General features: G+C 50.9%; 2 protein-coding genes across 8 annotated transcripts; one reads left to right on the top strand and one right to left on the bottom strand.

Moving 5' to 3' along the window:
- Positions 1-7459: 7459 nt before the first annotated feature.
- Syde1 (synapse defective Rho GTPase homolog 1) lies at positions 7460-14420 on the top strand. Of its 3 annotated transcripts, XR_005972195.1 has the most exons (9): positions 7460-7593; positions 9123-9464; positions 9621-10265; positions 10424-10638; positions 11456-11582; positions 11763-11923; positions 12618-12843; positions 13032-13623; positions 14027-14420. XR_005972195.1 is itself a non-coding variant. In XM_041630398.1 (8 exons), the coding sequence occupies exons 1-8, from the start codon at positions 7506-7508 to the stop codon at positions 13427-13429; spliced, it is 2202 nt and encodes a 733-aa protein (XP_041486332.1). In that variant the 5' UTR covers positions 7460-7505; the 3' UTR covers positions 13430-14420. The 3 variants fall into 3 exon arrangements, 2 of the variants coding, with proteins under 2 accessions (XP_041486332.1, XP_041486333.1); XM_041630398.1 differs by having other exon boundaries at positions 13032-14420; XM_041630399.1 differs by lacking the exon at positions 9123-9464 and having other exon boundaries at positions 13032-14420.
- A 25-nt stretch (positions 14421-14445) lies between these two features.
- On the bottom strand, positions 14446-23994 carry Ilvbl (ilvB acetolactate synthase like). 5 transcript variants are annotated; one of them, XM_041630401.1, is made up of 16 exons: positions 23878-23994; positions 23206-23350; positions 21656-21857; positions 21405-21532; positions 21164-21302; positions 20956-21067; positions 19197-19296; positions 18768-18865; positions 18526-18662; positions 17374-17508; positions 15796-15910; positions 15542-15711; positions 15397-15467; positions 15248-15319; positions 14953-15058; positions 14446-14863 (listed from the first exon to the last, which is right to left on the bottom strand). In XM_041630401.1, the coding sequence occupies exons 2-16, from the start codon at positions 23338-23340 to the stop codon at positions 14685-14687; spliced, it is 1899 nt and encodes a 632-aa protein (XP_041486335.1). In that variant the 5' UTR covers positions 23341-23350; positions 23878-23994; the 3' UTR covers positions 14446-14684. The 5 variants fall into 5 exon arrangements, with proteins under 5 accessions (XP_041486335.1, XP_041486336.1, XP_041486334.1 ...); XM_041630402.1 differs by having other exon boundaries at positions 23843-23955; XM_041630400.1 differs by lacking the exon at positions 23878-23994 and adding an exon at positions 23745-23873.
- Between the last annotated feature and the right edge of the window lie 1776 nt (positions 23995-25770).

The raw sequence follows: 25770 nt of genomic DNA, 5'->3' as shown, positions 1-25770 counted from the left end.
GCAGGAAATAAGAGACAAAGACAGGAGACAGAAGACAGGGAGAAGGGAACAAGGGAAAGGGGGCTAGGGTACTGCCTTTGGACAGAGAGGAGAGAGACATGGCACATAGGAAAATGGGAGATTATAAAGGTAAAATGGGAAACCCCATTTTAAGACGAGGTGTTTAATTTTAATTGGGCATGTTAATTAGGTGGGCTGAACATCAATACCTTAGTCAGCCTCAGGAGGAGGAAGTAGCCAAATAAGGGCTAGCTTTAAAAAAATGTAATGTTACGGTTTTTAGCAAGGCAGAAGGAATGGGGGAGAAGGGCAAAGCCTGCCAGAGCCATGCTTGCCACACTTGGCCTTGCTAGAGTCCCCTCAGTTTGTGTCAGTGACAAAAGCTGCCATAAATACTCGCTTGTATAAATCTTCAAAGTCTATTGACAGAGCAGATCTTGGGTATTATCTTACGAGGCCCAAGTCTGTACCCCTATGCTTAGTATACTAGCCTCTCACTCAGATACATGTAGACTGCTAGGCATGGTGGTACGCTCCTTTATTCCCATCACTCAGGAAGCAGAGGCAGGTGGATCTCTGAGTTCAAGGCCAGCTTGAACTACACAGTGTGTGTGTGGGGTGTGTGTGTGTGTGTGTGTGTGTGTGTCACTGACTGGATGTATGAATGAAGCAGTGTGATAACAAGCCTAGGATGCCACATTGACTGTTTTGGGACAAAGATGAATGTAGTGGGTATGATTTGGATGTGGATTGATTGGGTCTATCATTTCTTCATCTGCTACAGGGCTTGGACCCCAGTGTGGCTGTATTGGAGTACAGTGGAACCTTTAAGAGGTATAACTTACTGGGACAGAATTAAGTTATTAGGGACACCCACTTTTGGAAGTAATGCTGGTTTCCTAGAGTAAATTAGTTCACAAAAGAGTAGGTTGTTACAGAAGGATGGATTCTTCACAATCTCTGGCTTCATATCTGATCTCTCTCTCTCTCTCTCTCATGCATGTGCTCTCACACATACATACACACACTTGCACACACACAGAAACCACCTGCAGGCTATGATCCAGCCAATGGAGCTTTAACCATAGCCTGAACAGACAAGATCACTCAAACTTGAACTTACAGCCTCAAAATACCATGAGCTAAAATAAACTTATTTTCTTTATTGATCTCTGTTATTGTGTTACAGTCACAGAAAGTGCACTAAGACAATAGTCATACTTAAACTGATGCAAATTGAAATGTAGCCACCTCCTCCATCCCTTCACCTTCTGTAAAGTCCACTTCAGATCCAGGTGCCTTCTGTGGATGTCTGCCAACATCAAAGGGCAGTCAGGTGCTCCATCCTCAAGAGCAGGACCAGAGAGCACATGACAGAGCTAACATCTCAGTAACAGGAGACTATAAGAAGCAAACTGGAATTTCTCCAAACCCTCAGCAATGCTTTAGGGAGGGGTTTCAGCCAGTTTTATACAGATTTGAAGAAACAGATTTGTTACATCCAGCATTATAGTAAAAGAGTATTTTTCTCTCGCTGTTGTGTGACACTGTTTCTAGGGAGGCATGAATAAACAATAAACATCTCCTCACCCCAGATGGGGAACTGGTGATAGAGCAGAGTAATAATACCACTAACATCAAATGTGATGAACCATTAAGATTACTGGAGTTAATTACAGGAGTGTGGTTTAAGGGTTATGTAGTGATGAGGCGAGCAAGTCTGCTTTTCATCTGGCTCCCGCACAGCTAACTTTACACCCGAAATAATTACCTTATTCATTTAAACACTGCCTGGCCCATTAGTTTCAGCCTCTTATTGGCTAATTCTCACATCTTGCTTTAACCCATATTTAGTAATCTGTGTAGCACCATGAGGTGGTGGCTTACCGGAAAAGATTCTAACCTACATCTGTCTCAGGTCGAAGAATCATGGAAGCTCTCTGACTCTGCTTCTTTCTCCCAGCATTCTGTTCTGTCTACTCCGCCTATCTAAGCTGCTGTCCTATCAAATGCCAAGGCAGTTTCTTTATTTGACCAATGAAAGTAACACGTAGAAGACCCACCTACATCAGGGTTACTTACAGAAACAAGGACAACTTCAAGGCACCACTGAAAGGCCACTCTAGCATGGCTGATGACTAAAAGAACCAGAACCCTGGAACTTTCTGCTTGAATTACAGGCAGCTCAACAAGTTGGAAAAGTCTGCTCTCCTTGACCATCGTTACTGTTATAAAACCGGGGTGGGGGAGGCAAAAGCCTTGTGCACTTTGTAAGTTACAGGTATTTCCTAAGATTTATGAGCTGTTTACTTCCTGAGTCTTACTGAACTTCTCTGCAGGATGCAATACTTCAATGCAATAGAAACTGCTATACAACCCACTCCTTGTGGGATTTCGCTGAGTGGTTCACGAATCTTGGAGATTCCGGCACTGAGTCTCACCAAGCTAAAGTGACTGTCCCAAGACTGTGTGCATCAGATCAAAGACATGGAGGATTCCAAATCAGTTGGTGTGACACACACATGCACACACACACACACACACACACACACACACACACTGCTCGTCACGAAGTTGGCAGTCACGTATGTGGGTAACGTCTGATAGCTCAGGGATACCTCTCGGAGGGAGAGACCCAAAACAGAGTCAAGCTGATGAGAGTGGTCAGGAAGTCACTTCCAACACACTTGGAGAAAAGATCACTAAAGGTTTGTCTAGAGGATCCCATAGAAGTTCTAGCTGCCAAATGTTTATTTTTCTGAAAATTCTACAGAATGGGGGAGATCTTGACATCTACATGACCTGTGTGGGCTAGAAGTCCCACAGTATATCATGACACAACAGAGAGATTCACAGAACTTGACAGCTTGTTTTTCAACCTGTTTAGGATCAAGCCCAGGGTCTTGCCCATACTAGGCAAGCACTCTGCACTGAGCTACATCTGTTCTTTCCTGGAAAGAAGCTCATTGCCAGGTAGTGGTGGCACACGCCTTAAATCCCAGCTCACAAGAAGCAGGCCAATCTCTGGGAGTTCAAGGCCAGCCTGGTCTACAGAGGGAATTCCAGGGCAGTCATGGGTACAAAGAGAAAACCTGTCTCAAAAAAACCTATAACAACAGCACGCGCGCGCGCACACACACACACACACACACACACACACACCACCACCACCACCAAAACCAAAAACCTCACTCAGGAAACCTTTTCTTAGCAATATAACTATAAGCAATTATAAGCAATATAATACTGCTTATATAACCCCAGGGGCAAGGCCTAGTGAATCTTGTAAGTTTCAAGAACTTCTTGAGATGACTGGACCAGCAAGCAACCCTAACAATGGGCGTAATTACTTCCCCAGTCTTATCTAGTTTGACTCCAGAAAAATTTCAGTTTGGAAGAAATAGAGACAAAACAGGAAGGCCCAAACTGAAGCCATAAGAGAAGGTTGTGGCCAGAGAGATAGTATTAGAGACAGGTAGGGCCCCCTGATACAGGGCTTTCTCACAGCTGGCAGGCTTGAGTCTTCAGGGCAAAGGAGCTGCTATCTGTAGTAGCAAACACACACACACACACACACACACACACACACAATACAATACGCCAAGAACAAACAAACAAAAGTGGTAGAAGTAAATACCTAGCTGAAGGAAGCAGACTCCTACAAAAGCAGCAGGCTGCCTGCAAAGGTCAAATCAGACCCACAACAGCTTCGAAGGAGAGAAGAAAGACTTTGGAGACCAGCTCCTAACTCTAGCTGGGAATCAAGCCCCAGATGTTCCATCTTTCTTCAGAGGAAGAAGCCTCGTGGCTTCAAATTATACTCACCTGGATAGATAGATGCCTGAGGCTTCTGCCCTCAAGGCAACCTCCAGGACTCAGCCATCGCTAGCAGAGAGACTTGTTCCTGACTCCGCCTTCAAGACTTTTCACTCAGATCTCTTCAGGAAGGGAACTCTTCCCTGCATCTGCTTCCAACCTCCAAGACCCATCATTTCTGAGACCAGTGGCCCGAACTTCTAGACCTGTAACTAAAGATCTGTACCTCTGTTGGAGGGAGGTGCCATTTCTTTGATTTCCGGCTGCCCAGCCCCGAAATAATCACACAGAAACTGTATTAATTAAATCACTGCTTGGCCTATTAGCTTTAGCTTTTTTATTGGCTAACTCTCACATTAATTTAGCCCATTTCTATTAATTTGTATATTGCCACGTAGCAGTGGCTTACCATGAAAGATCTGGCATGTCTGACTCTGGCAGCTCCATGGTCTCTCTCTCTCTCTCTCTCTCTCTCTCTCTCTGCCTTCCTTTTTCCAGCATTCAGTCCAGTCCCCCACACACACCTAAGTTCTGCCCTATCAACAGGCCAAGGCATTTTCTTTATTCTCAAAAAGGCCACTCTTGGTTGGTGCTACCAAGAGCTCAAACCCATGTCATTTTAATCCTGAATGCTTAAAATTTATCCCATGTAAGGTTGTTAATCCCAAACAGACAATAAAGAAACCCCTCCAATTTATACTCGATTCTTAGAGGTGGGTGGGACAAGAACTTGGTTGGAAATGGAAAACAATCTCCACCAACCACTTCAATGAGACCAGAAAATTCAGGGAGGTTATGGTGGCAATATAGACCTTATTTCAAGTGGGTGGGGTGAGTAGTAGTGAAAAGACTTCCAACAGGAATGTGCCCTAATCTGATTTGAGTTCGAAGTCCATCAGGGGTCCTGCGTGGACCACAGAACATGGGTGTGAAGCAGGTTGTATTTCTCAAGGCGGCCACAACAGTGTCTCCTGCCAGGATTATACACATCGGTAATTAACTGCGAGTTACCAACCATCAGTGTCACATTAGAGAAACAAAAGTGCTTCTGCCTGGTGTCATCTAACCAAGGGCGAGTCCAGGTCATGCTTCCTTTGTCTTCTGTCCTCTATCTGTACCTGTGTCTGTCTGTTCTGTTTGTTTCTATGCTGTATGAGCTCTCTCTCTCTCTCTCTCTCTCTCTCTCTGTGTGTGTGTGTGTGTGTGTGTGTGTGTGTGTGTGTGGTTCTGTCTTTATTGAACAGCACAGAAAGCATTGTATGGAGAAGGAATGGGATACTTTACAGAATCCTCTATCAGAGTTTTACAAGTCACTTGCTCTATTTGATCTTAACTGGCCCAGATAACAAGCATCACTGTTTATCAACCAACACCCACAAATAGTTGCTTTTTCAACCTTTTCAGCAGATTTAAGGAAGTTGCTTCCAACTCTGTATTTGCTGCTTTCAGCAAAGGATTCATATGCACTATCTGAGTCAGAAGCATGGAAGAGCACATAATTGAAGATTACAGCTCTGCATTATCTAAGGGTGCATAAAGTTGATTACACAGGACATCCAAGGCAAGTGGAGTTAATTGTTACATTGTTCTCTGAAGGTAAGTTAAACAAACAGGCTGAGTATACAGGAGGAGAGCGGTCTTAAGTGACCAAGGCGTATTATTAACTCTGGCTGTGAGGTCCAGCAGAAGTTCGCAGGACGTAAGAGTTCTTTTCAAAATATTGCATCACGATGGTCGCTTCTCCTATATCTACCTGGACAAACTCCACTTGACGTGTCTTCCTTACACTGAAAAAGGGGGCATCTGTGTCTTCCTGAATCTGTGCCAGAAGAGGAAGTACTCATGCAAGGTTTCCAGAAAGGCTCGTGCAAACTCTGCCCTGCTAACCTTTAGAGCCCTGCATACACACCTAAAGCACTCCGAGGACCCCAAAGCTACCTAACTAGGAGGAAGGCAAGGACACATGTAGAGGCCCACAATGGGCACTCGATCCCAGTGGAGGTCCAGCCAGAGACAGGCAGCAGTTGGAAGACCTGAGCTTTAGTTTAGATATGGTTTCTGACACAGTCCACGTGTTGGAAGTTCCTACCTCCTAGTGGCACTGTTAATAGGCTGGGCATGGCAAAGGGAGCCTATATCACAGGGAGTTTGCCTTCAAAAGATAGTTCTCCTGGGACCGAATTAGTTCTTGCAAAAGTTAATTTGTGGGGCTGGATAGAGAGCTTAAGTAGTTAAAAGTGCTTATTCTTCCAGAGTATCCAGGCTGTATTCCCTCAGCCATATGTCGGATGGTTCACAATTGTAACTCCAACTCCAGAGGAATCTGATTCCTCTGGCCTCTGTGGACACACAGACCCATCTGACATACACAGAGACACACAAATACACATAAATAAAAAAAAATCTTTTTTGAAAGTTGTAAGAATGAGCCCAAACCTAGAATTTCTCTCTTCCTGTCTCAAGATATGCTGCTATGATATTACCAGCTCTGAGGATGTCATCAGAACCAAGACTATGCTAGAACTATGCTATGAAGCTTCAGAGCTGTGAAACTAATTTACTTTATAAAGTCGTTCAGTCTCCAGTATTTCCTTATTAATTAAAAAAAATAGAGCCTCTGAATGCATATGCCTCCAGATGATCCTACATCCACTTCCTCTTATTTTAGAGACATCCCTACCCTTACTGTATTCTCCACTATGTAGACAATATAAAGCGGACGATATCAGCAGTGATGAGCATCACGGCTCTTTTTTTTAATTTAATTTATTTATTTATTAAATATTTCTGCCTCCTCCCCGCCACCGCCTTCCATTTCCCTCCCCTTCCCCCAATCAAGTCCCCCTCCCTCATCAGCTCGAAGAGCAATCAGGGTTCCCTGACCTGTGGGAAGTCCAAGGATCACCCACCTCCATCCAGGTCTAGTAAGGTGAGCATCCAAACTGCCTAGGCTCCCACAAATCCAGTACGTGCAGTAGGATCAAAAACCCATTGCCATTGTTCTTGAGTTTTCAGTAGTCCTCATTGTCCGCTATGTTCAGAAAGTCCGGTTTTATCCCATGCTTTTTCAGACCCAGGCCAGCTGGCCTTAGTGGGTTCCTGATAGAATATCCCCATTGTCTCAGTGTGTGGGTGCACCCCTCGCGGTCCTGAGTTCCTTGCTCGCATCACGGCTCTTTGACACCAATAAATTTGAGGATGGTTTGATAAACAGCAGTAGTAATTACGAGTTGAGTGAGGAAATTGGGTAGGGTGGAAGGGGCAAGGAATGGCATTAGGGTAACCAAAGAGTCGCTGGGCGACGTATTAAGTCATGTGGGGACTCGATGTACAGGAGGAAAGACGTGGGATTATATGTACTTTGATGTGTTTTTTGGAGACCGGACAGTATTTGCTGCATGCCATCATACAAGGGGATGCTTCAGAAGGTTCAGCCTAGGTCATGACATTTGTAGTTGAAGAGGGGCCATCGGCCCAGCACCCCAACATGTCCCCTCCCGGCCCCAGACGACTACATCTCCCAGCATCGCCTGCTCGGGCCGCGGGAAGGGAAAAGAAAAAAAAAAAAGTTAAGGCCAAGCATTCCCGGAATGCGCTTCCTGCCGGCGCGGGCCGGGGGGCGGGCGGGGCGGGACGGGGCGGGCGGCCGCAGCCCCGGGGCGCGTACTCGGCCGGGCCGCGGCCCCAGCATGGCCGAGCCGCTGCTCAGGAAGACCTTCTCCCGCCTGCGGGGCCGGGAGAAACTTCCTCGGAAAAAGTCAGATGCGAAGGAGCGCGGTGAGTGCGGGTGCTCGCGGGGAGGAGGAGATGGGAGCCCCGCCCGGCCTGGGGTCCCCAGATCCGCGGTAGGAAACGCAGCGGAACCTGGGAGAGTAAGCCGGGGCTGATCCCTGCTGCAGGAGAGGAATGGACCAGATCGTTGCAAGGCGGGGGGCAGCGGACCGTTATGTGGGGCTGGCCTAAGATGCCAGCCCCGCGGGTTCCTTGGGAGGCCCGGGAGCGGAGCCTCGCCCCTGACAGGAAATGGGGCCTCCACGGGACGCCTGGAGGGTGGCCGGAGGACCCGCTGTGCCACCCGGCCAGGCGGTGGGCACTGGGAGCTCTGTATGATGAGAGATGGGGGGCGCACTCCTGTTCCCGAGAAAGGTACTCCGGGGTTATGTCTGTTATCGCAGCCTTTCCCCACCTCCGTGCCATCACCGCACCAGAGAGTGCAGCCCCAAAAAACTGTCCTCCTTATTCAGAAAGGGAAACTGAGGCATGTGACTGTTGGGTGATTTGTCCAGGGCCTGTAAACTGACTTTAAACAATCCTTTGGACTATGCCACTGATGACAAGAGACGTGAAGCAGAGTGCTAGAGGGGAGGAATAGGAGGTGCTTAAATCTGGGCGTCTATTGGCAAGCAAGACAGGACCTTAGAGAAACCATAGCTGTATGGGGTAGGGAGCCTGGAAAAGAACCAGTCAAAGGAGGGAGGCCACCACACCATGAGCCTGACCCCTCCTCCCTGGCCTTTCCCAGTGAGTCCCAAGGTTCCCAGGGCCAGAGAAGGGACCCGAGTGCCCACACATAAACACACACAGGAAATCAACCATGATGTCAGGGAGAGAATGGATCCAAGACGGGGTGGGGGTAGGGGTGCCAGGGGTGTATGGGACACTGAGTGTAGAAACCTGGCATGGGCTGAGGAGCAAGGTCTGGGAGGGCCTTGGGGCAGAATTTGGAAAATGGTAGAGGGGGCTGAATGAGAAAGAAGCCAGCTCTTCTTGTCATATTTCCTGTCCTGCCTTCAATTCCGCAGCATCTCCTGGGGCAGTGAGTTGGACTGCAAATCCTATTGTCTAACACTGCTTCTCACACTGAGCTCCCTCACTCAAGCCTTGGGGGGGGGGGGCACACATAATCTCCTCATAAACAGGACATGGGGCCCAAGAAAATGACTCACTTAAGACCACTCAGTGAGCAGTAACAGACATGAGACTCCAAACCGGGATTGAGAGATCTCAAGAGGGGAGACAGGGCTAAAATGACCTGAGGTTCCAAGAATATCTGACTTGGAGTCGCGGCTAGTTACAGTTTCCCCCTTGGAGTGCTAGGGGCTGGAGACAGGGGACCGCCAAACTAGAGACTGAGGAGGTATTGACTAGTTGCTAGGACCAAACAAAAAAATAGGTCCCAAGGGGCAGCGCCTTAGGCTCCCGGATGGTAACGGGCTTCCATTCTGTGAGGGCAGAATCAAAGTAGCTCGACTGTGGCCCTGGGCCAGACTTGAGCGCTGGGTCTTACTCCCTTCGTTTTCCACCAGGCCGCCCAGCCCAGCGCTCAGAGCCCCACCCCCCAGAACCAGAGCCTCAAATCATTGAAGGGTCCCAGGCTGGAGCAGAGGGTCCTCCCAGCCCAGAGGCACCTCGGAGCCCTGCTCGGGGGGCCTACCTGCAAAGCCTCGAGCCCAGCAGCCGCCGGTGGGTGCTAAGTGGAGCCAAACCACCAGAGGAGATATCTTTGGGGCCTGGGACACCTAGCAGTGGGGAGTCTGCTGGTGAGATTTGGTACAACCCCATCCCTGAAGAAGACCCCAGACCACCAGCAGCTGAGCCCTTGGGATCAAAGCCAGCCTCCTCTGATACAGAAGGCTCAATCATCCAAGGTAGGCGCAAAGCGTTACACTCATTCCCACCTGCAAGCATGCACAAACCTCACACTCCAAACCAGGGATGCCCAAGGCTCAAACCCAGCCCCCTAGGGACTACAAGCATCATACCCCAGGCCCAGGCCTGTCATCTGAGATTTGCTCTCCCAACAGGCGCAGTCCCTACCAGCCCCTCTACCAAAACTTCTCGTACCAAGTCCCCAGGCCCTGCTAGGCGCCTCTCTATGAAGATGAAGAAGCTGCCAGAGCTACGGCGCCGCCTGAGCTTAAGAAGTACCCGCACTGCCCGGGAACGAGAGAGAACTGCCCCAGCGGGCTCTGTCATCAGCCGCTACCACCTGGACAGCAGCGTGGGGACTCCTGGGCAGGGATCGGTGGCTGGAGGCACTAGGAGCCCAATGGGTGGGTACCTCAGCGATGGTGATTCTCCGGAGCGCCCTGGGGGACCACCATCACCCACTGCCTTCCGGCCCTATGAGGTGGGCTCATCAGCTCGGGCCCCTCCAGCTGCACTCTGGGGGCGTCTCAGCCTGCACCTGTATGGGCTAGGGGGTCTGCGGCCAACTCCAGGGGCCACTCCTCGAGATCTCTGCTGCCTTCTCCAAGTGGATGGGGTAGCTCGGGCCCGCACAGGGCCACTTCGAGGTGGACCAGACTTCCTGAGACTGGACCACACCTTCCACTTGGAGCTGGAGGCTGCTCGGCTGCTGCGGGCCCTGGTACTTGCATGGGATCCCGGTGTAAGGCGGCACCGGCCCTGCGCCCAGGGCACTGTGTTACTGCCAACCATCTTTCGAGGTAAGACATGGGACTTCGAGGAAGGAAAAGCAACACCAAGACCTCCCACAGCACCCAGGAGGGCTGGGCTCCACAAGGGAGGGTTGTCCCAGATGAGGGGAGCCAGAACACAAGAACCTCTGGGACAGAACTAACTCAGTCCTCCTTGCATCTTTAAGGGTGCCAGGCCCAACAATTGGCCATTCGTCTGGAACCCCAGGGACTTCTTTATGCCAAGCTAACACTGTCTGAACAGCAAGAGGCCCCTGACACAGTGGAGCCCCGTGTCTTCGGGCTCCCTCTGCAGCTACTGGTAGAACGTGAACAGTCGCCTGGCCAGGTGCCTCTCATCATTCGAAAGTGTGTGGGGCAGATCGAATGCCGCGGTCTGCGGGTGAGCATCAGTACCCTCTCCTGCCACCTTACTCCCTGGAACCCCTTCACCAACCTGAGCTGTTCTGAGATCCGACACTCACTGAGGGAAAAGAAATCCTCCCCCACAGCACCAGGACCCACGGATCATCTGTCCATTTTATTACAGTATCTCAGCCCTTACAGAGCTCAGTCTCCTGGAGTGAGAGAGATGACAGACAGTTCATGGATGCCAAACTGTAGCTCAGAGGGTAGTTAAGAAAGGGGGTAGCCTAGCACGGTGATATTTGTCCCAGCACTAGAAATGCTAGGACAAGATGGAGAATCCAAGGGCAGCTGAGCAACACAGTAAGACTCTTAATAAATAAATAAATAAATCGAAAGGGGGTGGGGTCTGAGCTAGTCAAAGAGGGCTTCCTGGAAGATATGAACTGTGAAGTCGGAGGAGGTGGTCCAAACTAAGGGATTTAGAAAGCTAGGTGTGTATCTGGGATGTTGTTTTTTTCTGGTACTGGGGGACTGAACCTAGGGCCTCGTACCTGCTCAGCAAGCACTTTACCATTGAGTCACACTCCCAGCCACCTTTTTACTTTTGGAGACAGGCTTTCGCTAAGCAGCCCAGGCTGGCCTTGAGCACATTCTGTAGCCTATGGCCCAGGTGGTCCTCCTGTCCTGGCTCAGGGGCACTTACGACAGTTGTTGCATCTGTGGGAAGGCAGACGGTGAAGATGCGTGTGAATGGTCCCACCCTCCCAGGCCTAAACAGCCACTGTCACCCTTGTCCAACAGCCCTTGCCTGTGGCTGCAGGAAGACATCCTTTCTCTGTCTGTATCCCCAGGTAGTGGGGCTGTACCGTCTGTGTGGCTCGGCAGCAGTGAAGAAAGAGCTTCGGGATGCCTTTGAGCAGGATAGTGCAGCTGTGTGCCTCTCCGAAGATGTGTACCCTGATATCAATGTCATCACAGGTCCACATAGCCCCTCTCCCCTGCCTGCTCGTTCCCTCCCCCAATGAAACCTCCTCCCTCCTCTCTGATCTTGTTCTCACTTCTTACACCTGCCCTCTTCCCACTACTACTGCCAGCCCAGTGGTCCCTCTGGTTTCAGGAGCCAGGGTGTTTTAACCAGAGGGGCCCCTCTGTCCACAGGCATCCTCAAGGATTATCTCCGGGAGCTGCCTACTCCACTCATCACCCAGCCCCTCTACCAGGTGGTGCTGGAGGCCATGGCCCAAGGACATCCAAGCAAGGCTTCCCTGGGTCCTGAGGGCACCAGAGGGCTCCTCAGTTGCCTGCCAGATGTGGAGAGAGTGAGTGACCCTGCTGGGAACATTGGGACACTATAGAGTAGTTGATAGCAGTAAAGCATTTTAGCCATGCCTGAGATGTGGTGAGCATAAGGGATCATCACATCCCAGCAAAGCTCATGTTATTACCTGTCAGTCCCTGGATTAGGAAACCAAGGCTCAGTCTAGTGATTTGCTCAAGGTCAAACAGCCAAGCTTGGCCCAAAACTCACCCTCTACGCAGGCATAGTGTTATGTGCCTCTACTCCTAGCACTCGAGTCAAAGGCAAGAGGATTGAGTTGGAGACCAGCCTAAGATACATAGCTACTTCCAAGGCAGCCTGGGCTGTGTAGCAAACTGAGCCAGCAGGTCTGCCAGCCTAACACAAGGGAAGTTCCTGGCTATGGGATCTTGAGAAAGTCCTTGAAACTGTGCTTCTGTTCATCTGTAAAATAAAATTCATGCTCATATTGCCTAACATGGCGTGGGTTGGAGTTCAAACCCTTCCAGTCCAAAGCTAAATTGTCCTTGGCCTTAATTTCAACAAAATATTTGTATTCAGCAAAATACATTCCTAAATACTAACACCTCCCTATGGCTATGAGAACTTGTGCCGGAGTTTCTCCACTCTAAGCCACCCCTAAGTGTCCCACAAAGTGCAAACAGGCTCAGGTTTACCCCCTTGTGCCCCCCCTCCCCCCGCAACCCTCTCCACAGGCCACGCTGACGCTTCTCCTGGACCACCTGCGCCTCGTTTCTTCCTTCCACACCCACAACCGCATGACCCCGCAGAACTTGGCAGTGTGCTTCGGACCAGTGTTGTTGCCAGCAAGACAGACACCAGCTCGGCCGCGGCTCCGTAGCTCAGGCCCAGGCGTCACCAGCGCTGTGGACTTCAAGCGCCACATCGAAGTCCTGCATTACCTGCTACAGTCTTGGCCAGGTGAACATTGACCATTCCTATCAGCCTCCCTGATATATTTCCCTACTAGCCAATCATGGGCTGGAATTTAAGGAAGGCCACGCCCCTTGGGGATAAACTTGTAAACTTGCCTCTCTGAAGGCCAATCAGGCACCTAGATGCTACTCCCCAGCATCACATCTCATAACCCTCCCTGTGAACCCCCGCAGATACCCGCCGACCACCAGAGGCCTCGGACGTAGCACCTTATTTGCGACCCAAACGACAGCCGCCTCTGCACTTGCCACTGGTGGGCCCCGAAGTGGTGACTCGGCCCCGAGGTCGCGGAGGCCCTGAAAGCCCCCCAAGCAACCGCTATGCAGGCGACTGGAGTGTGTGTGGAAGAGACTTACTGCCGCATGGACGGGACTTCCTGTCGGGGCCTGACTATGACCACGTGACAGACAGTGAGGAAGATGATGAAGAGACCGGAGAGCAGAGGGGCACTACTGACTTCGAAGATGAGTTTGATGCACCCTTCAACCCACACCTTAATCTCAAAGACTTTGATGCACTCATCCTGGATCTGGAGAGAGAACTCTCCAAGCAGATCAATGTGTGTCTCTGAGTCCTTGAAGCAGGTGCTGGACTCTGGCTAATAAGGAATTGCTTCCTGGTTGCTAAGGACCAGGTTCTGGTTACTGGCAACTGGATTCCAAGTTACTAAGGAAGTGCCCTGATGACCTAAAAGGAACTGACCAGAGTTGCTCAGGCTGAGCTCCTGTGCTAAGGAGTTGCCAAGGGACCAGCCTCCTATGCTAAGTAAGAATCATTCCCAGCTTCTAGTGCCATTGTTTGGGCCCTAGTTGCAAATACCAGGCTCTTGGCATTTTAAGCACTGATGCCATAGCCTCTCTCCTGAGCACCAGGGCTTCTCTTGCTGCCAGAGACAGTTCTGCTTGCTAGGCTGGCCTCTCTTGCCTCTCCCTTTGTAGGGGAACACCAATTACTGTGAGCATCACCCTGGGGTGTTGAGACATCCCTAGTCAACCCTCTTGCTGCTGCCAACCAAACCAGTATTAGCATCAAGCACTACACTCTGTCTCTCTAAGGACAGTCATGAGGTTCATCTTAAGGGACATAGCCCCAGACTTGGCTGCCATCTGTGAAAGGGCAGCTTAGGCCTATAGCAAAACAGCTGATTTCCCCCAACCCTCTCTTCTAGGGAAGACCTCCAAGATGAGCCTCCAACCAGCAAGTAGAGACAGAGTCCGACCCTTCCTTTCCCCAGCAGCCCTTTCCCACCCCTGAGAAACTGAGCACTTAACCCCTCCCCTTTGGAGGGACCCCACCTGAGGTATCAGGTTGGGGGCACTTTTGGTACGGAAAATATTTATTGCCTCCATGCATGTGTGTGTCTGTGTGAGGACTTGTGTGCACTGGCCTCTCTGGAGTGGGCATGTGGAACTCTTTCAGGGACCATAGAGTGGGATAGTATTTGCCATCCCAGGTACCCCAAAATTCCCAGAGATCAAGTGGAAGAATGAGGTCCCTTTCCAGTCTCCCATTTCTTTTCCACTACTTTGACCTTTGTGGACAATAAATAAACCAGTATACACATATTACGTGACTGAGTCCTTGGGCTCATGTGGCTAGGAGGTTTATTCAGTCTGTAAGCGGGAGAAAGGTGTACGGCTGAGCTGTGGAAAGAGCTGCTATCCAGGGTCACCAAGGTGTCTCTGATCTTTGATCCCTCCATTACCCTCTCGGAGGGTTGTAGAATTGTTGAGCCTTGTGAGACAAGCTCAGAGCAGGAAAGGATGAAAACTTGGGCCAGGCATAGTCCAGGTACAGAAGCAAGTATACTAACCCATACACGGGCCCTATACAGAAATGGATCCATCTCTGAAATCGGTCCTCCCAATCAGGATGTTGACCACGACTGCATGGCCCTCCCGGCACAGCTGCTGGCCTTCACGAAGTACCCTGACCACTTGATCCTCATTGTCCCGTGACAGTATCAATCCCTGGGCCCCCAGACCTATGGCTGCCTTGTGATAATCTGAAAGAAAATAAATCAGACAGTAGAAGAGGGTCCACCAAGGAGAGTAACAGAAACCCAACTGGACATAAAATATTCTGACCCCTCACCAGTGTAAGCCAGGCTACAGGCCACGTCACTGCCCAACCTGGACACCTGTTCCCGAGAAATCTGGGTCCAGCCTGCATCATTCCCTATCAAGGCCATCACTGGTATCTACAGGGGAAAAAAAAAGGCCAGGCGACAGCCATCAGTACAAAGGTCTGACCAGCCACAGGACCTGTGGCCCACTGAGGGAAGCCCCCTCCCTCCTCCTCCTTCCTCTCCCCAGCCCCCACAGCTCACCCTGGATGACATATCCCAGAACCCATATCCCATAAGCTTCCCTCAGGACAGCCCAGTCACCTTGTGTCTCACGAATGTGTCAAACTCGATGAGGCTGTAGCCAAAGGCACCATCCCCAAACAGGCACCAAACCTGGTAGGGGGGACCCAGGGCAGTTAGGGTGGTTCACAGCCCAGAAAGCAGCAAGTCTCCCACATCCAGTGCCTCACCTCGGCATCCGGCTGACACAGCTTAGCCCCAAGTGCAAACCCTGCACCAACTCCCAGAGTCCCAAAGGCTCCTAGGAAGATAGGAGCAAATTGCTGTGAAGGGTCCATGCAGTGCAAGCTGCCCCGGGTGTGGGCCTTTCCTTACCAGGATCGAGCCAGCGCAGGGGCCCTCGGGGCTGTACCAAGTAGGCGGCTGTGGCCACAAAGTCCCCACCATCAACCACAAGAAGTGCGTTGTCAGGCAGAGTCTCCTCCACCTGCTGTAACACCTGCACTGGGTTCAGGTGCTGAGACACAGGCGTTGCAGCCTTGTCCCTGAAACAGGACACTGGAGGTCAGTAGGGTTGGTTGGCAATGACCTCCTCCACTCCTTACCCTTCCCACTCTACCCAGACTGACCGATAAGTCTGTTCCTTCTGCTGGTCGGCTTTCCGAAGCTCCTCAGCCCAATCTGAGGCCCACACCTGGCCCTGAAGGCCTTCCACCAGCTTGAGCATGAAGGAACCCACGTCTCCTAGAAAAGAAGAAAGCACAGCTATAGGGCCAGCTGCCAGGCAGCAGCTTCCTCCTGATCTTTTAGCACCAGAGGCCCAAATGTAACAGGACGCCAACGGCAGCATCTGAGAGGAAAGCGGGCCAGAGGCGTTCTCAGGACAAAGCTGGTAAAGCCCCTCCAAGAGCCTTTGAGAACTGGCAAGACCTGATAAATGAGGTGCAGAGAAGTTGGAAACTTAAGCTGGCCTCATTGTCTCCCTGCCCCTCATAACCCAGAGGCACCAAGTACTGTCAAGTCTGCCTCCAAAATATGTCACCCACCAAGGAAGTCTTCCAAGTCCAAGCATACGGGCACTACTTTCTTGGTGTTTTTTTTTTTATTTCATTGTTTACTTTGTGTTACTTTGTGTTTTGAGACAGGGTTTCTCTAGGTAGCACTGGCTGGCCTTGAACTCTCTATGTAGAACAGGTTGGCCTTAAACTCAGAAATCTACCTGCCTCTGCCTCCTTAGTGGGAGGCATGTGCCACCAAACTTACCACCCCACCCCACCCCACTCAGGCTTTTTGGGGGGACGGGGCAAGATATCACACTGCAGTCTACGCTAGCCTTAAACTCACTATTCACCAAGGATTTGTCTCAAACTCTCAGTGGTTCTTCTGATTCCATATTGGAATTACAAGTGTGCACCACCATCACTGTCTGTAGTGGCACATTTTAATCCTTGTACTTGGTGAACAGAGGCAGGCACGTCTCTGTGAGTTCAAGGCCAGCCTGATCTACACAGTGAGTTCCAAGACAGCTAGAGCTACACAGTGAGAGCCTGTTTCCAAACAAAGAAAACCTAAGTGTGTACTATCACAGGTGACACTGGAGTTCTTTTATTTTGACATAGATCTTGCTAAGTAAGTAAAGCCTCAAACAGGTAATGTGGTCTCTGTTCCCTCACCTCCCTGCCACCAAGTAGCTGGACTCACAGGCATGCAGCATCATTCCCTGAATGTCTAGCTCCTTCTATCAGTCCCTCCCTGCCCAGCCTGCCATCTTCCCATGCTGCTCATCAACTTCTGGGAGGGACCGTCCCTAACACACAGGGTGGAATCAATTCTCTGGTTAAATCCTAAAGGACCCTGTTTCCTATGCGACAAGAGAGTCTATGCCCTTAGAATAATGGTCAAGGTATGGCATGGAAAGCAGACAGAAATCAGGAGGGTTAGAATAAGAGAGATGCTCAGGGGCATGGGCCAGACAAAGCAGCAGCAGGCAGCATACAGGAGTTGATGACATGCAAAATCCCAAACCTCCCTCTGCACCCACCCTCCCTCCATTCCTTCAGAAGCACCTATCAGTCTGCAAGCCAAATGTGTCTCAGGTTGCCCCAGTGTCCCCTGGTGCAGGGGCCAGACCTGACATTCAGTTGAAGTTTCAACAGAGGCCAGATGAAAGAAGCCATGCATGGTAGGGACCCCTGGGATATGCTCACCCTGCACAGCCTCCTGGGGCTTCCAGAAGATGTCTGAGTTGAGCAACATATCATCCCGGTTCCGATTGACAATGATGATTTTGCTCTTGCGGTTGAGAACACGACCATAAGACAGGCGGAAATCACATACAGCTCCTAGGGTGACAGGCAGGGTGTCAGTGGGTACTACCTCACTCCTGATCCATTGTGGCACACTGAATGTAGGGCAGCCCCCCTTCCTTACATCTGTACCACTTGCAGGAACCTTACAGATGTTTACATTGGGGGTGAAAAACACCTTGCAGGGGGCGGTTTTCTACTCCGACTATGTGGGGTCCAGGGATTAAACTCAGGTTACCAGGCTTAGCAACAAGCATTTTTACCCACAAGGCCATCTGGCCAGCATGACTTTGCAGTTCTTGATTCTGGGAAGGCCTCTTGACTGGCTCTCATCAAGAAACCGTGGCAAAAGCAACGGTGTGCCATACTGAGAGAAAAGGTCAAAAGGTCATGAGGGTTTGGGGGTAGCAGAAAACTCATTTAGCATGTACAAGGCCTTGGATTCTAATAGCCTCAACACCACAAGGGAAGGGAGGATTCCTACCTAGCCTGCTGGTGAGATGTAAGTAATCGTGAACTTACGATGACCCACTGATATGGGGCACCATTACAGTCCTGTACAGCCTATCAATGTTTCAGTCAGTGACAGTTCATATATACGACTGTGGTCTTGTAAATGACACGGACCAGCAGTTTCCCAGCCAACCGCTGGCTTGTGTACACACACTCAAAATCCACCCAAGAAAACCACTTACGGACACATTTCCCAGAATACATTCTGTGATGAAGCAGTACACAGCTGTATAGAGCAAGAGCTGACAGGGTACACCTGTCATGTGACTGACGGGATACAAAATGGCTTGTGCAAAAATGTGTGTATGACACAGCAAGTGCCCACAGGGCATGCTTGCTCTGGGGGAAGCCAGGTCACAGCACCAAGCTGCAGTCTGAGGTGTTCAAGCTTGTTAGAAGGCCTTTAGAAGGGGAGGGGTGGATGGGTGGATGCAGAGGAGGAAGTAGGAGCGATCACAAAGGAAGGGTGCTGGGGAATGGTGCTGGACGTGAGGATGGACAAGGTTGGGGACGAAGGGAAGAATGAGAGGCCGAGCCCACCTGCCAGGACAACAACATCTGCTTTCTTCAGGGCAGCACTGCGGTTCTGCCGGATATGGAGAGGGTGGTTGCGGCCCAGCAGCCCCCGAGACATCCCCCCCAGGAAGCAAGGGACTCCTAGGGTCTCCACAGCAGCCCTGTGAGCGGGGAGAGTCCAGATAGAGCAGATGTCAGTATGACCAAGGCCGCTGGAACACCAGAGACCAAGACCATTGTTCTAAGACAGGGTGGGAACTCCTCACCTAAGCTTGTTGGCAGGGGTTGGGGGCAGCAGAGCCTGGCTCCCCAGCACCAGCAGGGGTCTCTTGGCCCGGCTCAGGATCTCCACACAGCGCTGAACCTGGGGTGACAGGTAGAGATCAAAGGGCCATCCCACAGTCTGGCAAGACAGCTAACAGGTCATAGCACATGCCTGGAAAGCCTGAACCGAATCCCCAGAGCTTATGTCAAGGCAGAAAGAGAGAATCAATTCCACACAGTTGTATTCTGACCTCCACATGCAAGTAGTGGTATAAACACAACACACAAACACACAAACATTTTCTAAAAATGTAAAGGGCCATCTCAGGGTTCCCACGAGCCCACAAGATTGAGGCCCAGCACTGGCCAAGAGAGATCTGCCGAGGCCTTGCCAAGTGGGAGTCCTAAGCCAGGTAAGAGAGTTGATTCACCTGTTGGGGAGATGCCTGGGGAATGTCCAGGGGCAGAGGTCCCTCAGGATGAGGCTCCCAAGCTCCAACAAAGAGGTTGTTCAGGCAGTTCTGTAAGTACCTGTGAGAACAGGGAGGAATCAGTTACTAAAGTTAATACAGTACTCTGGAGGCTGAGGAAAGCCAAGGGGCCAGGAAAGGAATCAGGGACGAAAGTCATGACATAGGGACACTAAATGGCTAAGTCACCAGGTACTTATTCCTCCTTTCAGATAACCACCCTAATCTGACATAGCCCCCAGATATAAAACACGAGCAGAGAATGCCTGCACAGAAACTGGACCGGTGGGTTAGACCCTGCCCCTACAGTGTCCCAGCTGTTTGAGCTTCCTCCTCTCCAAACTGGGAAAGCTTTTATAGCTACCCTCTTAGGTTATGAGGCATGCTGTGGTCTGGGAATGTGGCTCAGTGTTAAAGCCCTTGCCTGGTGTATATGAAGCCTTAGTTTCTACCTCTAACACCACCAGAAGGGGAGGAGGCAAACATTTTGCAAAATGCTCTGTCCGTGGTAGTAATTAATGTCACCCATTCACTCTTACAGTGTTTCTCTGTCTCCCCACTCACTGGGCCACAGGCCTCAAGTTTCTAAGGCCCTGTGACACAAAAAGAAATCCTGCCCAGGTCTTGCCCTCAAGGAACATGCCGTCTCATAAAAGACTGTCATGAGTGTCAACAAGAAACAGTCAGGGCACAGAGCTAAAGCCTGTCTCGTCTGTTTGAGTCAAGGCTGCAAGGAGCTAAGATGAGGCCAAGAACATGGGAAGCCACAACAACATGGTTTAAAAAGGAAAGACCATCCAGCACCAGAGATACTGAGTCAAGGGACTGACCCCAACTGTGAGCCAGCATGGGCTCCAAAACTAACTCCTATCTCATAAAAACCAATAAAAATAAAAATACATAAAGGGAAGGCAGGAAGAGAGCCAGCCTTCCAAGTGACCAAGTGACGCTGAGAGAGAGGACAGGGAGAGAAGAGGGCCAGATGACTGAAGGCCGGGAAGCCTTAAGAACAAGATGACTGAAGGCCGGGAAGCCTTAAGAACAAGATGACTGAAGGCCAGGAAGCCTTAAGAACAAGACTTCCGAACCCTGTCTCGAAAAACCAAAAAAAAAAAAAAAAAAAAAAAAAAAAGAACAAGACTTCCGGCAGGCCTGGAGCACCTGTTGGTGATCCCAGCATTTCAGAGGCTGAGAGAGGAGGATTTTCAAGTTTCTGAACAGCCTGGGCCACACAGAGCTCTGGGCCAGAATAAGTTAAGACAAAAATCACTTTTGCTTGATCTGGTCCTCAGAACAATCTTCACAAACCAGTGCACAGGAACCTGAAAATCTTGTCCACTGATGACGCCCAATGCCTATCTTGCTATCTTGCGCAGAGATCTGGCCCACTAAATATCTGGGAGAGGAGGGGCAAGAACAAGCAAAGGGAGAAGCTGGAGAAGCTCAGGAATGTGGAGGTGGCAGAGGTGGAGAAAGAGGAGAAAGAAAGGAGGTAGGAAAACCTCTCAACCTCTGTGCCTTGCCTTCCCAAACCCACTAAGTACCCTCCTGCCTCGGGACCTTTACACATGCATTGCTTTTACATGGAATGTTCTCTCCAGAGCTGGCTCCTCAGAGTTCACATGTACTCACATGAGAAAAGAAGGAGGGTGTGTTGGGGGAGAAGACTGAGAAAGAGGAGGACAATGGAGGAGGCGTGTAGGGGAATGGCAGTTCTCACCAGGAGACCACTCGACCCATGAAGCCCTTGGGCGGCTTGGCTGGCACCATCTCCTTCTCTACCATGAAGTAGGGATACAGCACATCCAGAGGCAGCTCCACAAACACCGGACCTGCAGGGACAGGAAGACTCCAAGCCTATGGTGCCTGCTGTTGCAACCCCCAAACCCCCAGGGCATTATTGCTATCCAGCTCCCTCCTCCACCTACCTGGGGTGCCTGACTGGGCCGCAGCCATTGCGGCCCTCAGGGTAGGTACGATGTCTCGTACCCTTCGCACAGAGGCACAAAACTTGCAAAGCGGTCTGAACAGAGACATCTGGTCAATGGCCTGGAGTGCTCCCCGTTTCTGGCAGAGAAGGGGTGGGATGGTTATTAGGTAAGCTCAGGAAGCTTTTCCTGGGGACCCTGACCACACTTAAGGACACAGCCCGCTCCTCTTACTACACACCTGCAGCAGGGTGCTGGCAGCCCCACCCAGAAGCAGGACCGGAGACTGGGCCACCTGAGCATTCTTCACTGCAGTCACTGTGTTGGTAAGGCCAGGACCAGCTGTCACTGCGGCCACGCCCACTGTCCCTGGGAGACAGAGCGATGACAACCATGCCACCCTGCCAGCCATCACCCCACCCCCACACCTCTCGCGTACAGGTTCCATGTCACTGTCCCGCCAGCCCCCGACCCTCCATATGCTACCCTTACCAGTCAGGCGGGCCACAGCATCGGCAGCAAAGACAGCAGTGACCTCATGGCGAGTGTCTACCACACGGATGCCCAGCTTCTCACTGGCTACCAGCAGTGGGGAAATGTGCCCACCAACCAGTGTGAAGACAAACCGCACGCCATGGGCCTTGAGCACAGCCGCCACACTCTCTCCACCATGCCGAATGCTTGTCCTATCCACCTGAGCCAGGGGAGAGAAGGAAAAAGACAGTAGCAGGCCAGCCCAGGAGCAGAGGAGAGGACAGAACACAGATGTTGGTTAGGGACATACCACACTATAGCAAATAGTCAGAGTATGCTGTCCTAGCAAATCTTACTGTTCTCTTTTTTCCTACAGCTAAGGACACCAAGACTTTCCCAAGTGACAGAGTCCAACAGAACCCCGTTTGTTTTGCAGCAGCACTGAGGACTGAACCCAAGGAACAGACCATGTTAGACAATCACTCTACCACTAAGCTGCCTCATGAGCCTTTTTATGTTTTAAAGGTCTCACTACGCTCCCCAGAATGGCTTTGAACCCCTGTGTCGCCTAAGCTGAGTTTGAACCTGTGGTCATCTTTTCTCAGCCTACCAAGTCCCAGGCTAAGATAGGGGCTATGCTCTTACGTGGCTCAGTAGATTACATTGCCTGCTCCAGAGATATTCAACCAGTCAGGAGAAAATGAGGGCAGATCTACAGAACCCAGGGAAGCTTGGCAAGAGGCCAAAGGCCCCTGGCTTGGCCTTGTGCCTGCTTTCTGGTATCCCTGCAGGGCCTGGCACCTGGAATGCTAATTCCAGCCTATTGCCTCCCTCTCACTCTGCTCATGAGCCTCGTGTCCAGCTGACATGCTGCCAGCTGCCACATGCCTAGCACAGAAGTGCCTCCTGGCACAGACTGCCCTGAGCATCCAAGCCTCAGTAACGGGTATCTTCAACTGCCACACACACACCTCAAGGTCACTGACACAGCTCCACTAGAAGATAAAGGACTGGGTCGGGGGGCAAAAATTTCTCACAATGGAACAAGTGATTTAGAATATGACATGTGGGGTCAGCTCTTTCCAAACCTGTCATCTAGAGCAAATACTAAACTTTTCTGTAGATCAGTTTCCTCTTGCGAACACAAGGACAGAAATGATAGCACCAATTTCGATGGTAACAGATGTTAAGAAAGTCCCTCCCTCGGAAGAGCTTTGAACCCTCGTGTAGCCTAGTATCGAAGACCAGTCCCTCCCCTGCCTGCCTTCTGCCCACCAATCCCATTATGTCTAAAAAGGCCTGCTCTGTTAAAATGACTCAGGCCCCTGGGTATGGAGCGAGGCAGAGTGTGTGCTATCCAGACAGAGACAGTTTCCCCATTATCTCGAACTAGATACAAAGTCCAGAGCCCACATACAGTTTGGCAAAGGGACAAAGCTCTGTAAAGAATCTCCCAACGACTCTGAACTAGTCGGGACTCGCTTTACCCACCAGCACAGTGGATGAGCTGGAGGAGCGCCTTCAGGCCCCTCCTCCTAACCCGTAGCCCTCCTCTCCTCCTTGTGCACCTTGTGCATCAGCTGATAGAAGAGCCCCAGTCTGTGAGCAGTGCCCAGCACAGCAGCCACCAGTGTCCCAAACGCCAGGAGCAGGAACGAGGGGAAGAAACCCCCAGCAGGTGCGGCAGCCACGGGAGTCTCCATGAAGCGGAACCTAAGTAAGAAAGCACAGAGCCAGAACCTGAGCACTATAAGCTAATCCGGAAGCAGGATCGTCCACCCTCTCCTGAACCACGCCCCCGAGCTGCCACGCCACGCCCACAGACGCATCTAGGCTGGGCTGAGCCACACCCCTAGTGAGGCTAATTCCGCCCCCTGACGTCACCACCTCCAATCTAAAAGTAGGCCAGCGCAGGGATCACAGCAGCATCGGAAGAGAGTTGTGGTCTCTACTTATCTATTTGGGAGTAAACCCGTGGGCATCCCCGCCCTCCTCATCACAGGACTCGACCTCAGCTTAGAGCCCGCTCCACGCTTACTTCTTCGAGTCGTAAGGCCACACCCCCACCGGATCGCCCAGCCCACGGCCCCCCGACCTAACTCTAGACCTTTGTCCTTCGGCCGAGATCACATTGCAGTCGGGTGCTCCTCCAACTCCACCTCACAGACACACACCCCAACCCAAGGCCCTATGACCTTTGCCTACAGAAAATGTCCCTGACTCCAGAGGAACTCGGGCACCTCTAGGACACGTGACTCGGGCGCGCGCCGTACTGTATCCCTTTGGGCCCCTCAGCTCTGCAGCGTCCCGTAGTCCAGCGCGACACGCGCGCTTGCGTGCGCCGAACTGGAGCCTCGTTGGCAGAGTCACCCTCAAGAGCCGTTTATCATTGGTCGCTTCTCTCCCTTCGCCTCCAATTGGCTGACATTGCCCCAGCTCCAAAGACACACGCAACACCCGCCCCTTCCTGGACCACTGTGGCTTTGCATGATGTTAGAAGAATCCGTAGTGCTTGGTGTCAGCCTCGTTCAGCAACCTTCCAGATATCCAGCATCTGAGAACCCCACCTTTTACACACTCCGATCTTCTTCACAAGTCCCTTTCCCCAGTGTATGTCGTTTTCTTCTGTGACTTACTGAGTTTAATCAAGGCCATGTGTGTGACCAAGGCTTTCAAGCTATCTGTTAGAACCTGGGTTTATCAATGGGTATTTAACTAGAGACAGTGTAAACCAGGCATGTTGGTGCAGGCCTTTAATTCCTCTACTCCGAAGGCAGAGGCAGGAGGATTTCTGTGACCTCCTGCACATGTGTGGAGAGAGAGAGAGAGAGAGAGAGAGAGAGAGAGAGAGAGAGAGGCCTGATCTACATAGCGAGTTCCAGGACAGGCAGGACTGCATTTGGGACCAAGAAAAAAAAATCCTAATTTCATTGGCTGTGTCATGTCCACAAGATAATATTCCACAGCCCCTTTCCCTGTCTTTTGACTTGTTGTGCCCAAATCTGCGGGGTCCCCACAAAAGCCAACAAAGAGACCGAGTCCCATATGTAAAAGCAAAGAGCCTTTATTTTAATCAAGTTTGCAAACTCAGTCTCTCCCTATGTCCAACGTATTGGAATAACCGGAGAGCCCCGAGCTCAATTAGAATTGGGTTTTTATAGTAGTAAAGGTGGGGGTGAGGGGTCTCTGAGGTTCAGGACCCCTGATTGGCTGACTTTTGTCTAGGGGTGTCCAGGTGAGGTGTGCTGGCAGGTGATCCTATCTACAGCGGTTGGAATGTCAGGCATTTTCTTTGGTCTGCCTTTTGGGTGAGGATCTGGTTATCTCAGCTTGTGGTTCTTCCCTGCCACCAGGTATTGCTTCAGGGTAAACTACTGAGACTTAGGCCTCTTATTTAAATTTATCAAAGGCCAGAGTCCCAGGTGATAACGGTTGGAAGTAAAGAACTTGCCCAGACTTAGATTATCATAGCTGGCCCCCACACACTCTTATATTCTTTACACACATTTTCAGTATTCCCTGGTCTTTCCAGGCCCTGGTATAAATACCCTGTTTAGAGCTGAGCATAGTCATTCCTTATCGACAACCATGGTCTCTGTTTTTTGCGAAGAAAAGCTCTTATTACAGCAGAGAATACCATTTGTCTACAAGTATAAACAGCTGTCCACTTCTGAGATTTCCCTCTAAGAATTCTCCCTTAAGGAAAGGTTATTTATATCTGAACATTCCTATATTTGAATGTTATCAGTTAAGTTTCAAACCAGGGACAAAGGGTTGAGGTACCTATTTAACATACCAAAGCGGGCCTCTACCTGTTACAGGGTCTGACTGGCAAACCCAGCCCTCTACCCTGAACTCTGCAGCCCAGGGGCTGGGCTACCCTCCCCTCGGAGGCTTTTTCCTGTATAATCCAGATATTTTGACTACCCAACCCTTTTTGTACCTTTGGCCTCCTGGCTGCGACGTGTTATTCCCCTCTCTCCTCTCTTCTTTCCTCTCCCCCTCTCCCCCACGGCTCAGCTCAGTCTGGTCATGTGCATTCTGAACCCCCCCCCCCCCCCCACGGCTCAGCTCAGTCTGGTCATGTGCATTCTGAAACCCCCCCCCCCCACGGCTCAGCTCAGTCTGGTCAT

Source organism: Microtus oregoni, unplaced genomic scaffold (assembly GCF_018167655.1).
Source record: "Microtus oregoni isolate MIOR12 unplaced genomic scaffold, Mior012 000034F_ref0000314, whole genome shotgun sequence".
Lineage (NCBI taxonomy): Eukaryota > Metazoa > Chordata > Mammalia > Rodentia > Cricetidae > Microtus > Microtus oregoni.
Note: the sequence above shows the minus strand (reverse complement) of the source record. Positions and strands in the feature narration are given on the sequence as shown.

Excerpts from the sequence above, each read along its gene's own strand:
- Syde1 (XM_041630398.1), top strand. The coding sequence starts at position 7,506 with ATGGCCGAGCCGCTGCTCAGGAAGACCTTCTCCCGCCTGCGGGGCCGG. Across the intron at positions 7,594-9,122 it reads GTCAGATGCGAAGGAGCGCG|GCCGCCCAGCCCAGCGCTCA; the intron begins GTGAGTGCGGGT and ends GTTTTCCACCAG. Across the intron at positions 10,266-10,423 it reads ACTGCCAACCATCTTTCGAG|GGTGCCAGGCCCAACAATTG; the intron begins GTAAGACATGGG and ends TGCATCTTTAAG.
- Ilvbl (XM_041630401.1), bottom strand. The coding sequence starts at position 23,340 with ATGGAGACTCCCGTGGCTGCCGCACCTGCTGGGGGTTTCTTCCCCTCG. Across the intron at positions 21,068-21,163 it reads GGCCCAGTCAGGCACCCCAG|GTCCGGTGTTTGTGGAGCTG; the intron begins GTAGGTGGAGGA and ends CTGTCCCTGCAG. Across the intron at positions 17,509-18,525 it reads AGATGTTGTTGTCCTGGCAG|GAGCTGTATGTGATTTCCGC; the intron begins GTGGGCTCGGCC and ends CTGTCACCCTAG.